The sequence below is a fragment of the Panicum virgatum genome, chromosome 2N, assembly GCF_016808335.1.
Source record: "Panicum virgatum strain AP13 chromosome 2N, P.virgatum_v5, whole genome shotgun sequence".
Taxonomy (NCBI): Eukaryota; Viridiplantae; Streptophyta; class Magnoliopsida; order Poales; family Poaceae; genus Panicum; species Panicum virgatum.
In genome coordinates this window covers 57952866-57964936 of record NC_053146.1, presented here as the reverse complement: position 1 = coordinate 57964936, position 12071 = coordinate 57952866, and the positions used below count along the sequence as shown (strand labels likewise).

Here is a 12071-nt window from a genome sequence, read left to right as displayed (position 1 = left end):
AGATTGAAAGCAAAAGCATATTGCATGAAAAAAAAAGGATACAAATTAAACCAAAGCAGATGATAACGCAGAGATCACGAATGCAGATGGTCGCCAGGCGCCCGGCCGGTGGTCGCACGTGCGACGTCGCAGGCAGGCGAAGACCGAGGCCGTCGGAGGCCACCACGGTGAGGGGGACGACGACGTCGCCCAGGCGTAGGCGCGTAGCAGATTCTTGATGGCGATGACGACTGTGGTGTTTCAGTAGGTCGAAAACTTGGGTGCCGATTTATATAGATAGGGTCAAGTTTCCAACGCCGGCCGGAGTCTCCGCAATATTCCCAACCTTAAGTTCCGCTAATTGCTAGCGAGAATCACGTAGGAGTCACTCGGCGGATTGCTAGCGATGGGAGGCAGGCGCGCGCGATGGGAGGGTTTCGAGTTTGATTGGGCGATCCTACGGCGCGTGTGCCTCCGATCGTCTCGCCGCTTGATCTGAGGGGCGAGGTTTAGCGCTGGCTGAACCAAAGATTTGTCGCACCAAGGAGACGCACGTCGCACGCTGCCGTCCCGCTTAGGGAAATTTTAGGAGTAGAGATTAATTAGGAGTATTAAACATAGACTAATTATAAAACTAATTACATGAATGGACGGGAAATCGCGAGGCGAATCTATTAAGCCTAATTAATTCATCATTAGTGGTTGTTTACTGTAGCGCAACATCGTCTAATTATTGCATAATTAAGTTCATTAGATTCGTCTCGCTATTTTGTCCGGAGATTATGGAATGAGTTTTTTGTCAGTTATCCGCATTTTAATACTTGTAATTAATGGTCAAAGTTCGAATTTTTTAGAACTAAACACGTGGTGAAGACTGCTTCGCGCAAGTGATAGCACAACTTCCATTTCCAAATTTGTCTTTTTTTTATCTGAATATTTCAGTAGAGGGGCATGCTTTTGGACCAATGGTGATTCATCTGCTTTGAATTCGACCAGCTATACAAAGGCTTATTAGGTTGTTCGTAGAACAGGACACGGTAAACACGCACCAAATTCTTAAGGTTTATGCTGTTTAGATGGCCATTGAACACATCATTAATAATACATTTTGCTCCGAACTTCCTTTCAGGTGGAAAAAAAACATGCTCAACAAATTGTCCTTGTGAACACCCAAACAACCGGAGAAGTGAAAGTCTCGCTTTGACTGGTCTTGAAGTGGTGGATATTGTGGGCCTCAAAGGAGAAGATCATGAAATTGATTTCTTGGAGCTACAATTGCGATGTGCAATAGTGCTTAAGAGAATGACTGTCTGACTGTTTGCCTTGGTTTCACCAAGTAAAAAGCGTATGCAAGAAAATCTGGCGCATTTTTAAGGAATATCCTAATGGGGAATGTGATGACTGCTGCAATTGTAGCAAGTGATTGGAAATACTAGTTGAGACGTGATGCTCGACTTCAATCTCCGTAAAAATGAAATTCAAGCATTCGAACCACTTTTTCATGCTCTCCAGTGCTTAGTATATATATTTACGGTTTAGCGTAAGTCAAACTTCTCTCATCATAAGTAGTAGTTTTGTGGGTTGACATTGTACTTTCTTGATGCTACCCTCCACTGGGTTCTAGGGCTCCATTGGTTTGATGCCAAAATTTGCCTTGCCAAAACTAGGGCAGACCAAAATATCGGCAAAAACTTTTTGCCAAAATCATGGCAAGTACTTTGTGAGGTGGGCTACTTTTTTAAATTCCAACCATTTGAGTGCCAAAATTTTGGCAAGAAAATTTTTGGAACCAAACTAATCAGGCTCCCAGTATAGGCCCAATCAAACAACGGATGAGTTTGTAAACATATTGGGCCTCTCTATGGGCCAAGTAAAAGTGGTTTCTTGAAGAGCAGGAGAGGAGGCCCAGGGCAACAACTTCTCTTTTTGGCGATCTTCCACCGCCATGTCACATTCTTGTAAACTACGGATATGCATCCGGGTATTTCTAGCGTTTTTGTTCAGTTTCTTCTTTTATGGATGTGATACAGGAGACTAGTAACAGTAGTGCCGGTCGTTCTCCTACGGCTCCGTTTAGTTCCAAAAAAATTTCAAAATTTTCCGTTACATCAAATTTTTAGACACATGCATGAAGTATTAAATGTAGTTTTAAAAAATAACTAATTGCACAATTTAGCTGAAAATGATGAGATGGATTTTTTAAGTCTAATTAGTATATGATTGGACACTAATTACCAAATAAAAATAAAAATGCTACAATAGCAAAATCTAAATATTTTCACCAACTAAACACACCCTACGGCTCTACATCTATCACCATTCTTGCACGTCATGTAAACATCAAGCCGATCAGCCGGTCCTACAGGCTTCCGACTTCCGAGTGGCCTGCGGAGCGGAGGTAGGTACCCTGCAGCTAGTGGCATGGCCACTGAGAGAGTGAGAGGTCAATGTTTGCTTGTACGCACACGCTGCTTTTCTTCTGGTCCACCTCTACAGCTCGCTATAGTTGAGCTTGAGAAAAAAAAACCGAAAAGTCCACAACTCTTGCAAGTTGCAAGCATATAAAAAAATGTACCATATGTATAGTGCAGATTGCATTCCGTACACAGTGAGTTTGAAAACCATGCAACTTCAGTAGAATTGTATACATCTCCTCACCGACACGAGACATGCATGTATACAGCATATTAAATACATATAATAATATATGGTATAACAGTTCCGTATTACAGTGGGCATGCATGATGCCATGAATCATGCAAAGCTTGCCCCTTTGGGGCGGCACGCATGTGAGACCAAATACAATGGAAAAGGCAGCAGAACAAGCAAACGGCAGACGGCGACGACACCCCCTTTTGTTGGCAAAATGCGCCAACGACCAACGCCTCAACCACCCCGCCCGGCTCGCCTCACGACTAGCAGCTAAGCGGCGGTGGTGGTAGGGCAGCCACGGCACGGCACGTCCATCCATCGATCTCGATCGATCGACCGATGTCACTAGCCTTTCTTCGTTCACGGGAGATCAGATGAGTGCTAGGAAAAACAAAACAAACAACCAAACAAGGCGAGGCGAAACAAACACCACCAACCGCCAGATCTCGCCGATCATCATCCCAGGAGCGCGAGCGCAACCGGCCAAGATCTATCCATGGCGGGGCGGACTAGCACTCGGGCGTGAGCGAGTGGTCCCTGCGGAAGTCGTTGCAGTAGTAGTAGACCATGTGGCCCTGCTGCGCCCAGCGCATGGCGGCGTACTGCTGCGGCGTGAGGCCGGCGCCGCGGGGCGAGGCCGGCACGGGGCGGCAGGAGGCCGGGGCTGCGGCGGAGCAGCCGGCGAGGACGAAGCGGTCGAGGCGCGCGACGAACGGCTGGTAGCGGTAGTCGGCGCGGTGGCGGCCGTCGTCGGTGGCCCAGTCGGAGGCGTCCCAGATGGAGCCGTAGGCCCACATGGGGCGGTCCGGGAAGGTGAGCTCGGCGCGGCGCTCGTAGCGGCGGACGGGCACGTCGTCGACGAAGAAGGTGATGGCGTCGGGGTTCCAGAGGATGGCGTAGGTGTGGAAGGCCGCCGTGGGGTCGAACCAGAGGTGGAAGCGCATCTCGCGGCCGACGATGCGCCCGTCGCCGCTGCCCCGGACGTACACGTTGGTCTGCAGCGTGTAGGGCTCCCCCGGGATGGTGCCCAGGAACTCCATGTCGATCTCGTCGTGGAACCCAGGGTGCGCCTCGTTGTTCGAAAGCTGCAGAGCGAGCGTTTTGGATTCTGTCAGCCAGGTTCATGCATGATTGGGCACACAACCAAAACAAAAGCTAGCAAATTTCAGAGCTAGTAGAGAGCAAGCACTTACGTAGAAGGCGGTGTTGGTGCCGGCGGTGTAGCCGGCGGGGAGCTTGATGCGGGTGGAGAAGTAGCCGTTCCGGTACGCGTGCTTCGACTTGAAGCCACTCCCTGCATATGATCATCATCATCATCTATCAACTTTTGATGCAAAGACATACGTATCTGAGGTTTTGTTCAGTCGTAAAATTCAAAATTCTAAAACCATCACATCGAAAGAAAATCTTACATAAATGAAATATTAAATTTAGATGAAATAAAAAATAAAATGCATAGTTTGCTCGTAAATTGCGAGACGAATCTAATGAGTCTAATTAGTCTAAAATTCGACACTAAATTGCTACAGTACATATGTGCTAATGATGGATTAATTAATTTTAATAAATTTGTCTCGTAGTTTACATACGAGTTCTGTAATTAGTTTGTGATTAGTCTATATTTAATATTTCAAATGTGAAAAGATTCGATTTCAAAAAAATTATCAGTGCAACTAAACGGTGCCTCTGTGATAAAAATAGGTGCCTGCCATATACTTATTCTCATAGTCGTCATAGATTAAGATCTCGATATCGTTTACTATCATTGCAGGATCCAAGACGCGAGGCATCAGCGAGTGCGAGTGCAAACACTTGAAAAGGACAAGCAGTGCATGTGCCCCTAATTGGCTACTAGTGTCACGTACACACTCACACTGGCAGAGCGGCAAGCAGCAGCAGCGATGTCGCTGTCGCTGTCAGCATCGTGACACCAACACAAGGTCTGAACACGTCAACGAGCCACACCACAGGCAAGATGCAAGAGAGCACGCACTTTTTTTTAGATGAGAGAGAGAGAGCACGCACTTGTGGCAAAACAAGAGCAAGATTTTTTTTGTTATAAAAACAAGAGCAAGAATTTTTTTTGGTAGATATAGAAATAAACATACCGCAGGTCTTGTCGAGCCAGATGGTGAGGGCGGAGTGGTCGCCGGAGAGCGTCTGGTGCTGCGGGCCCCACTTGTTGGTGTACCCGCGGTTGAACGGGATGGGCCTGAACCTCGAGCTCGGGTAGTACCCCGGGGACGGCTGCGCGCCGGCGCCGGGGAAGGCCGCCATCGCCATGGCCGCCGCCAGCAGCAATGCCGGCACGACGGCGGCAGTGGCAGCGGCATTCCGTGGCACGCTGCTGCTGCTGCCCCTGCTAAGAGGAGGAGGAGGTGCAGCCATTGGTAGCTAGCTAGCTTCAGCTCTCTCCGAGCTCTGGAGAGTGTAGCTAGCTATTGGGCTGCCGGGAGAGGGAGCGAGGGAAGAGCTACAGTACACTACACACTGCTGCGACTGCGAGAGTGTGTCGTCCACCATTGGAGCTTATATAGAAAGGATGGGAGGAGAGAGGCAGAGAGGTGGGGCCCGCTCACAAGGCGGAGTTGGCAAGTGCGGTAGGAGCGAGTAAATGAGGGAGGGCCACCAGGGGGGTTGATGGAAGTTAAGGAGAGGGGGGCAGCAGGCCGGTGCGGCACTGCCGGCAGGCAGATCTCTCGGCCAGGGTTTGAAATTTCGGCGAAATTTCGTCGAAATTCGGCGAAAAATTTTGTTTTCGCTACTTACCGGGAAAAAAAAATCGGTATTTTTCGGAAAATTTCGTCAAATTTCAAAAAAATTCGGCCAAAAGTCACCGAAATTTACCGAAATTTCAAAACGAAATTTCGTTTCCGCTAAACACCGGGATTTGCAACGAAAACGAAATGGTTAACCCTGCTCTCGGCCCGGGCTCGGCAAAGCGCCAAGCTGCCGCGACGTCCACTGCCCCGTAGCCGTAGAGGCCGGGCAAAGCTGATCCGCGCGTAGCCCTCTCGCACCGTTGCTCTACCGGCCGGGCTAGCTAGGGAGCAAGGGCTACCATGCGTAGCAGCTCGCTTTGCTTTGGCTGGTTGCTTGCTCCAGCCTCCAACCAACTGCGCAACCAACCGACACTGTTGTTGGGTGAGGGGGCTGCGCGCGCGGTCACGTTCTTTGCTAAATCTGGCACCGGCCGGCCGGAAGCTTCCCGTTCCAGATCGGCCGCGCTGTTCGCGGTTGGAGAGCTCGTGCTCGCCCCTGCGTACTCTACAGTGCACTACTTCCAAATCCCAGCCCGATGATCCAGTGACGCGCCGCTCTACCCATCTTGGTCTTGGTCTTGGCCGGCCGGCCGGCCCAACGAGAGGAGTGACATCTCGGCATGCTCGCAGCGAAACTTTACCCCGTCGGAGGGGACAGCGGCCGGTAATTTCTGTGCGTTCCCCGGGGCGGCCGCCATGATTGACAGTGTCGGTCGGCATCGTCGCTCGCCAGGAGTCCGGGACCGTACGCTGATCCGGTGCGGAATGTCGCCGCGGATCACATGCGCGCCATGTTACCCTAGCCCCCTCCCTCTCGTCTTACGCGGGTGTCCGCGTCGCTAATCCCGCGCTCGAGCTCGATCGCCTCCTCGATCCTCGCTTTTCCCATGCTCACACTTCAGTTGCAGATCCACACCAATCCACATCATGTTACGTTAGGCCATTACTACACGGCCGGCTATCTTCTCATTTGGCCTGTGGGGTTATACACGACGCTGCTTCCGATTCAAGCTACAGCCACGGCTGTTGGGAGCGTACGGCAGCAGGCCAGGGCAACTCCACAGTAGCTAGCTACCCGATGTAGGTGCACTTGAGGATACCTCATGTTTATTCGATCGGCACGCGGGCGGGACATCCCACATGCCCGCTGCGTGCATGCGAGGCCTAACCTAACCTAACCTAAACCCGGCCCGTTGGGAGCAGCCACACGCGTCTCGCCAACCGCCACTGTGCTTTGTGCTTACAAGCAGTGGATACTAGATCATCCCAAAGGGATTCGTACGAACTATGCGTGCCCATGCATGAAAAAAAAAAGATTTGATAATACTAGTCCTGCTCGCGTCTACTAGCGTACACGTGTACATGCGTACACACACACACACACAGATATATATATATATATATATATATATATATATATATATATATATATATATATATATATATATATATATATATATATATATATATATATATATATATATGTGCATGTCCGGTCAAAAAGGGAGTGGCCGATGGATCGGCTTGATAATGAACAGGTGCTGGTTTGTTTGGAGCACATGAGGCCAAGCCCGCTATTCCCGCCAACCCAATCAGCTACCAATTCAATCCCGGCCGAGGCCTCACCGGCGCCGTCGGCGCACATGCGCACAGCTAGCTTTCCGCTCCAACCAATGGACTCGTCGTCGGGAAGCCCTACTGGAATGCTAATCATCTGCTTACTGTAAGTAGAACTAATTATTAAAGGGAGTTTCTTTGGAAAAGGCTGAGTTGCAAAGGGCGCGGCCGCGAAATGCGCGCCCCATGTCGCTACGACCTAGGTCTACGGCCGGGGTCCAGCGGCGGCGGTTTGCTCGATCGCCCGTCGGGATCGCCGCCCCGGATCGAGGTACCGGCCGGGGCGGCGCGTGCTCCGCATGTGAGGTGTCGCCGGCCGGCCGTCGCTTTCCGGCGCCGTTGATCGAACCCGGCCGCCCGCGCGCCGTTAATTTGCCGCTTGATGATGTGCGCGCGAGAGGGCACGCCGGCCGCCCCAGCCCTGATTTGTTGCGGAGTTGATGACAAGGCCGGCCGCCGCGCCCACCGCGCGTTGATCTGAATTGTGACGCGACGTCGTGCACTGACAATCCCTGCGTATAAATTCACCGGAGCGATCAATGTAACCCGCGGATCGATCCGATCTACGGAACATGTATTTATACGATGATGTGTACATGGCGTCACCATCGGTTCACACTGGTCCATTACAAAGCAAAAAGAAAAATCTGGCGTTCTGATGGGCCAATCTTGAGTCGACAGAACCGTAGTAGAAGTAGCAGTAGTACTACAAACACCAAGCGCGCCGTGCCACTGTACATGCTCTTGGACTTGTAGGAGAGCAGAGCAGGGCACCACGAGCGCCTGTGCGGCAGGTCGTTGGTGCCTGCCTACCCTAGACGATAGATGGAGCATGCATGGTGGTTGAGGTTGACCCTCGCCCGCTCGCTCGCCTAGGAAAGGAAAAGAGCTCCACCGATGCGTCCGGAAAGAGGGCGGTCCGATCCCCCGGCCCAAAGCAGGCGCGGCCATGTTCCCCTGTCCGGTTGGTTCCGGGGCTCCGTAACATGCGCCTCCCATCATGGCGCTGCCCCGCGCGCACTTTCAGACCGACTTTCTCCTTGAGGACGAGAGCCCCCAACCCGATCCAACGGCCCTCGCCCATCCGCCGGCTGGTTGGTCAGACCGTTAGCCGTCGCCCATCCATGCCCGTACGGCCGGCGCAACGACATCGACGGCATCGGCAACCACCACCGGGAGCTCGGATCGACAGACAGACAGCCGCCGGCCAGCGACCGGCAGCCCCGTACCCTCCCCATCCCCGGCCTCGCCGGGGATGGATGGAGCCGGTCGATCGCAAGGGTGCTCCAGCGCTGCTGGGCGGCGCACGCCGGCACGCGCGGCGCGTCCGGAGCAAGCGTGCACCGGCCGCTGGCGTCGGCGCGTGCTCGCGTGAGATGGAAAACATTCCCCACTCCCTGTCGCTGCCGCGCGCCGCGCCGGGTTACGTTCAACCGCGCAATGATGCGGCCACATGCGCGCCGCGCGCCCACCGACGGCGCGAGCGAGCCTGCCCGCGCGGGCGGGCGCGCCGTGTGATCATGCGGCCGGACGCCAGGCGCCGCCGCCCCGTCGTGCGCGCATGGACGGTCACGTTCTCCCGCTCGGCCCTGCGGCACCGACACCCTGCTCTGCTCTGCTCTGCTGCTGCTCTCTCTCCTTGGATCGTCTCTGCGTGCGGTGCTTGTTCCGTTCTACTACCAGCAGCACCAGCAGCTGCAGCAGCGGCACCACGAGCTAGCTGTAGCTGTGCGTGCTTTTCAGCCTGTGCGGTTGGTGGATCCATGTGATTTGTGGAAAACGCGTCGTGCCGCATTAATGCACTATGTGTGTCTCCCCTGCTCACCTCTCCTGGTCCTGTACTACGTACAGTACGTCCGTGCAGCTAGTAGTTCCCCCAGCACGACGCGGCGAGCTTGGAAGACACAAGTGTCGGTGCCAGCCCGTGTCGTTTCCGGGGCGGGTGGCCGTGTCGTGTGTACAACATCAAGGGATGGAAATGGAATCTACTCCCCTAACTGTGACACGTACGCACCGACAGTAAAGCAAAGCCCAGCCATCCAGTGACACGGTCGGACTAGTGAGCACTACTAGTATTATATGGGTGCGTTAAGACAGCAGCTATCGTATGCCCGTGACACGTTTGACCAGAGATCGACGCACAGGCCAGGGCGAAAGGGAACCGGACCGACCGGCACGCAGCTGTAGTTCGTTGACTGGATTTTTTTTCCCGATCAGACCCCACGATTAGCTACGTCCACGTCCTTGCCAATGGCACCACCTGGGGTCTGTTTAGTTCCCACCCCGTAAACACAAAAAAGCCGTAAACGCATTAAAGTAAAAAAGAATCTTGCTAAATTAAAGTACTAAATAAAGTCTATTTACAAAACTTTTTGCATGGTTGGGTTGTAAATCGCGAGACGAATCTAATGAGCCTACTTAATCCATGATTTGCAACAGTGATGCTACAGTAACTACCCGCAACTTATTGATTAATCATGGATTAATTAGCATCATTAGATTCGTCTCGCGATTTACAACTCATCTATGCAAAAGGTTTTGTAAATAGACTCCATTTACTACCTCAAATTGGGAAGATTCCGACACAAATTTTTTTTGCCTTTACAGGCCTCACGAACTAAACACGGCCCTGATATGACGCGCGCCGACTGCTATCAAGTTCCAAGCAGGGTTTCAAAAACCGGACGGGAACCGCCGGTTTTCGGATTTTTTCCCGTTTCCGGTCCGGTCCGGAACGGTAAACCGAGTCCGGTTTTTTATATTTTATGTTTCTAAATCCAAAAATACAAAAGTCATTTTCTTGTGCTACTGTTCCGGTTTTGAACAGTAACACCGGTTTTTGAAACCCTGGTTCCAAGTGGCAAGTTATGAACCCCGGCCCGGACTTCATGGCCGGCCGGCCACCCGTCCCGCGATTACAGTGGACGCCGGCCCGGCCCCCTCTCCCCAGGGGCGGGCCCCATTCAATTCAATGGTATTCAGTTGAATACCAATTATTTTTGAACAAAAATTTTATACATATAGTGTATTCTAAGTATATGATTCAAAAAAATAAAAATCATACTTACAAATTGGACTACTAAGAGCTCAATCTTCATTTGGGTCAAAAACAACTAAACAGCCCACCCACCGCAGGCCCAATTCCCTCACACAGCCCAAAAATGAGTCAATCCCACCCCCACCCCTGCCCCGTTGGCCCGTTCGGCCGTTCCCCTGATCCCCTCCCTGCCCTCCCGTCGCCTGCCGCCCTGTCCTCGCTAGCGCGCCCGCGCCGCCGCCTCGCCTGGCCATCGCCGGTCGCCGCCGCCGGCTGCGGGCTGCACCGCTGCAGGCCGCCGCTCGTCAGCCCCGGATCCGTCCGTTCCAGTCGTCCTGGGGCTGGGGCGGCCCTGCAGTGCCGCTGTGCCGGCGCCGCGCGTCCAGGCGCCCCCGCCGCGGCTCGGTGCCACGCCAGGTCGCCAGCGGCCAGGGGCAGGCCGCAGGGGCAAGCCGGCGCGCTCGGCGCACCGCGCACAGCGGCCAGGCACGCACCTCAGCTGCCCGAGGTAGAGGCGGCTGCGGCATCGACGGCTCAAGGAAGAAGCTCCGTCTGTCCAAGGACCAGGCGGCTGTGCTCGAGGACAGCTTCCGGGAGCACCCCACTCTCAACCCTGTAAGTAACCATCATCCTGTCCGGCAAGAGCAGACTAGTCATCAATGGATGAACAGCGGGCCTCAATCATTCACTAGCAAGCTGGCTGATCTCGATCTAAACAGAGCTGCTTTATGGCGTGCAGCGGCAGAAGGCAGCCTCAGCCGCCCGAGGTAGAGGCGGGCCGGCGGACTCCAGATGGAGCGACGGACAGGCCGGACGGAGCGACGGCCTGAGACAGGAAGCCGGCAAGTGTCTGAGCTCGGTTCGCGAAGAAGACGACCAGAGACAGTGAACCAAGGTGAATTGAAATTTATGTATAATTTGTGATTAATTATAGTTATGGATTTGTGAAAAAAGTAGCAATAATGTATACATGTAGTCATAATTTTCTAAATCTTGAATCCTTCTAATTTGTAGGTTTAAACTATGAAAAGGAAGAGGGGTGGTAGTGCCGCCATTGATTTGAAATCTTTCTTGCAAAGAGCTGCGGCAAAGAAAAAACCTCTTGAGTCAGAGGTTGTTGCTCCACCTACTAATGAAAATCAAAGGCAGATAGTGGTATTTTCAAGCGAAGGATGAGGATATCATCAATTATTTTCAAGCTATGAAGGACCGAAAAGTTATCTTGTAATTTGTAAGCATCCTTATCAATGACATTTATTGTTTTAGTACCTCTATTTTCTAAATGTTGAACAATTTCAGAATTCAGATTATAAACAATTTATGTTGTTAGTACTAAATCATGTGCTACTAATATGAATGTTGGGCTGTTAAAATTTTTTTCCACTGCTTACAATTTTGAATACCAAGGTCCCAGATGCTGGGCCCGCCCCTGCCTCTCCCGCGGGGCACGGAGCCACGGACCCTGCTGATGCCATGCGCCGTGGGGCAGAGGGACTCGCCGCTCGCGCCCGGCGACAAGTGGTCGCGTTACGACGACCCGCTGCAACTGGCCTGGACGGCGGACGCGATCGTCTTGTCACACCAAGCAAGAAGCGCCCCGGCCGCCGCGCCCGCTGCGCATGTGCCGGCGGTCACTCGAACCTCTTGCTGACTCTGACTCCGACTCCTGTCCGGCGCCGCGCCGGAGTCGGACGGGAACGTGGACGCCCTCGTGGGCGGTGTTGGTCGTCGCGCGCCGCCAGAGCGGGGAAGCTGCGCCGGAACGCCCCGGCGCGCGCCACATGTGGCCGCGCCGCGCGGCCAACTGTGCACGGGTTGCCCGGGTGACTGGACGAGTAGTCGTCGTGCGCGGGTACGCGACCTCCACATGCGTGGCGGTGGCGCTCCCCGGCATGTGCCGCCGCTTTTGGAGTTTTGGGAGGGCGCTGGCCTTTGTTGCCTTCTCGCCGTCGGCGCCCAATACCCTCGGCTCATATTAACTAGCGAGGTGGCCCTAGCGCGGGTAGCTAGTTTTTTATTTAATT

At 53.1% G+C, this 12071-nt stretch overlaps 1 protein-coding gene and 1 long non-coding RNA gene across 3 annotated transcripts; one reads left to right on the top strand and one right to left on the bottom strand.

The window, feature by feature from the left end:
- Nucleotides 1–2592: 2592 nt before the first annotated feature.
- On the bottom strand, nt 2593–5174 carry LOC120658382 (probable xyloglucan endotransglucosylase/hydrolase protein 32). Its single transcript, XM_039936657.1, has 3 exons — nt 4740–5174; nt 3825–3925; nt 2593–3716 (listed from the first exon to the last, which is right to left on the bottom strand). Exons 1-3 carry the CDS (start codon nt 5017–5019, stop codon nt 3141–3143), a joined length of 957 nt encoding a protein of 318 aa, XP_039792591.1. The 5' UTR covers nt 5020–5174; the 3' UTR covers nt 2593–3140.
- Nucleotides 5175–10295: 5121 nt separating this feature from the next.
- LOC120658474 lies at nt 10296–11137 on the top strand. Of its 2 annotated transcripts, XR_005668686.1 has the most exons (3): nt 10296–10662; nt 10787–10942; nt 11062–11137. It is a non-coding gene; the product is annotated as an uncharacterized LOC120658474 (long non-coding RNA). The 2 variants fall into 2 exon arrangements; XR_005668685.1 differs by having other exon boundaries at nt 10303–10942.
- Nucleotides 11138–12071: the final 934 nt, after the last annotated feature.

What these genes read in the sequence shown, in the direction of transcription:
- LOC120658382 (XM_039936657.1), bottom strand. Translation starts at nt 5,019, where the DNA reads ATGGCTGCACCTCCTCCTCCTCTTAGCAGGGGCAGCAGCAGCAGCGTG. An exon ending in CTGGCTCGACAAGACCTGCG is followed by an intron (nt 3,926 to 4,739) that starts GTATGTTTATTT and finishes GATCATATGCAG; the next exon opens with GGAGTGGCTTCAAGTCGAAG. An exon ending in GCACCAACACCGCCTTCTAC is followed by an intron (nt 3,717 to 3,824) that starts GTAAGTGCTTGC and finishes CTCGCTCTGCAG; the next exon opens with CTTTCGAACAACGAGGCGCA.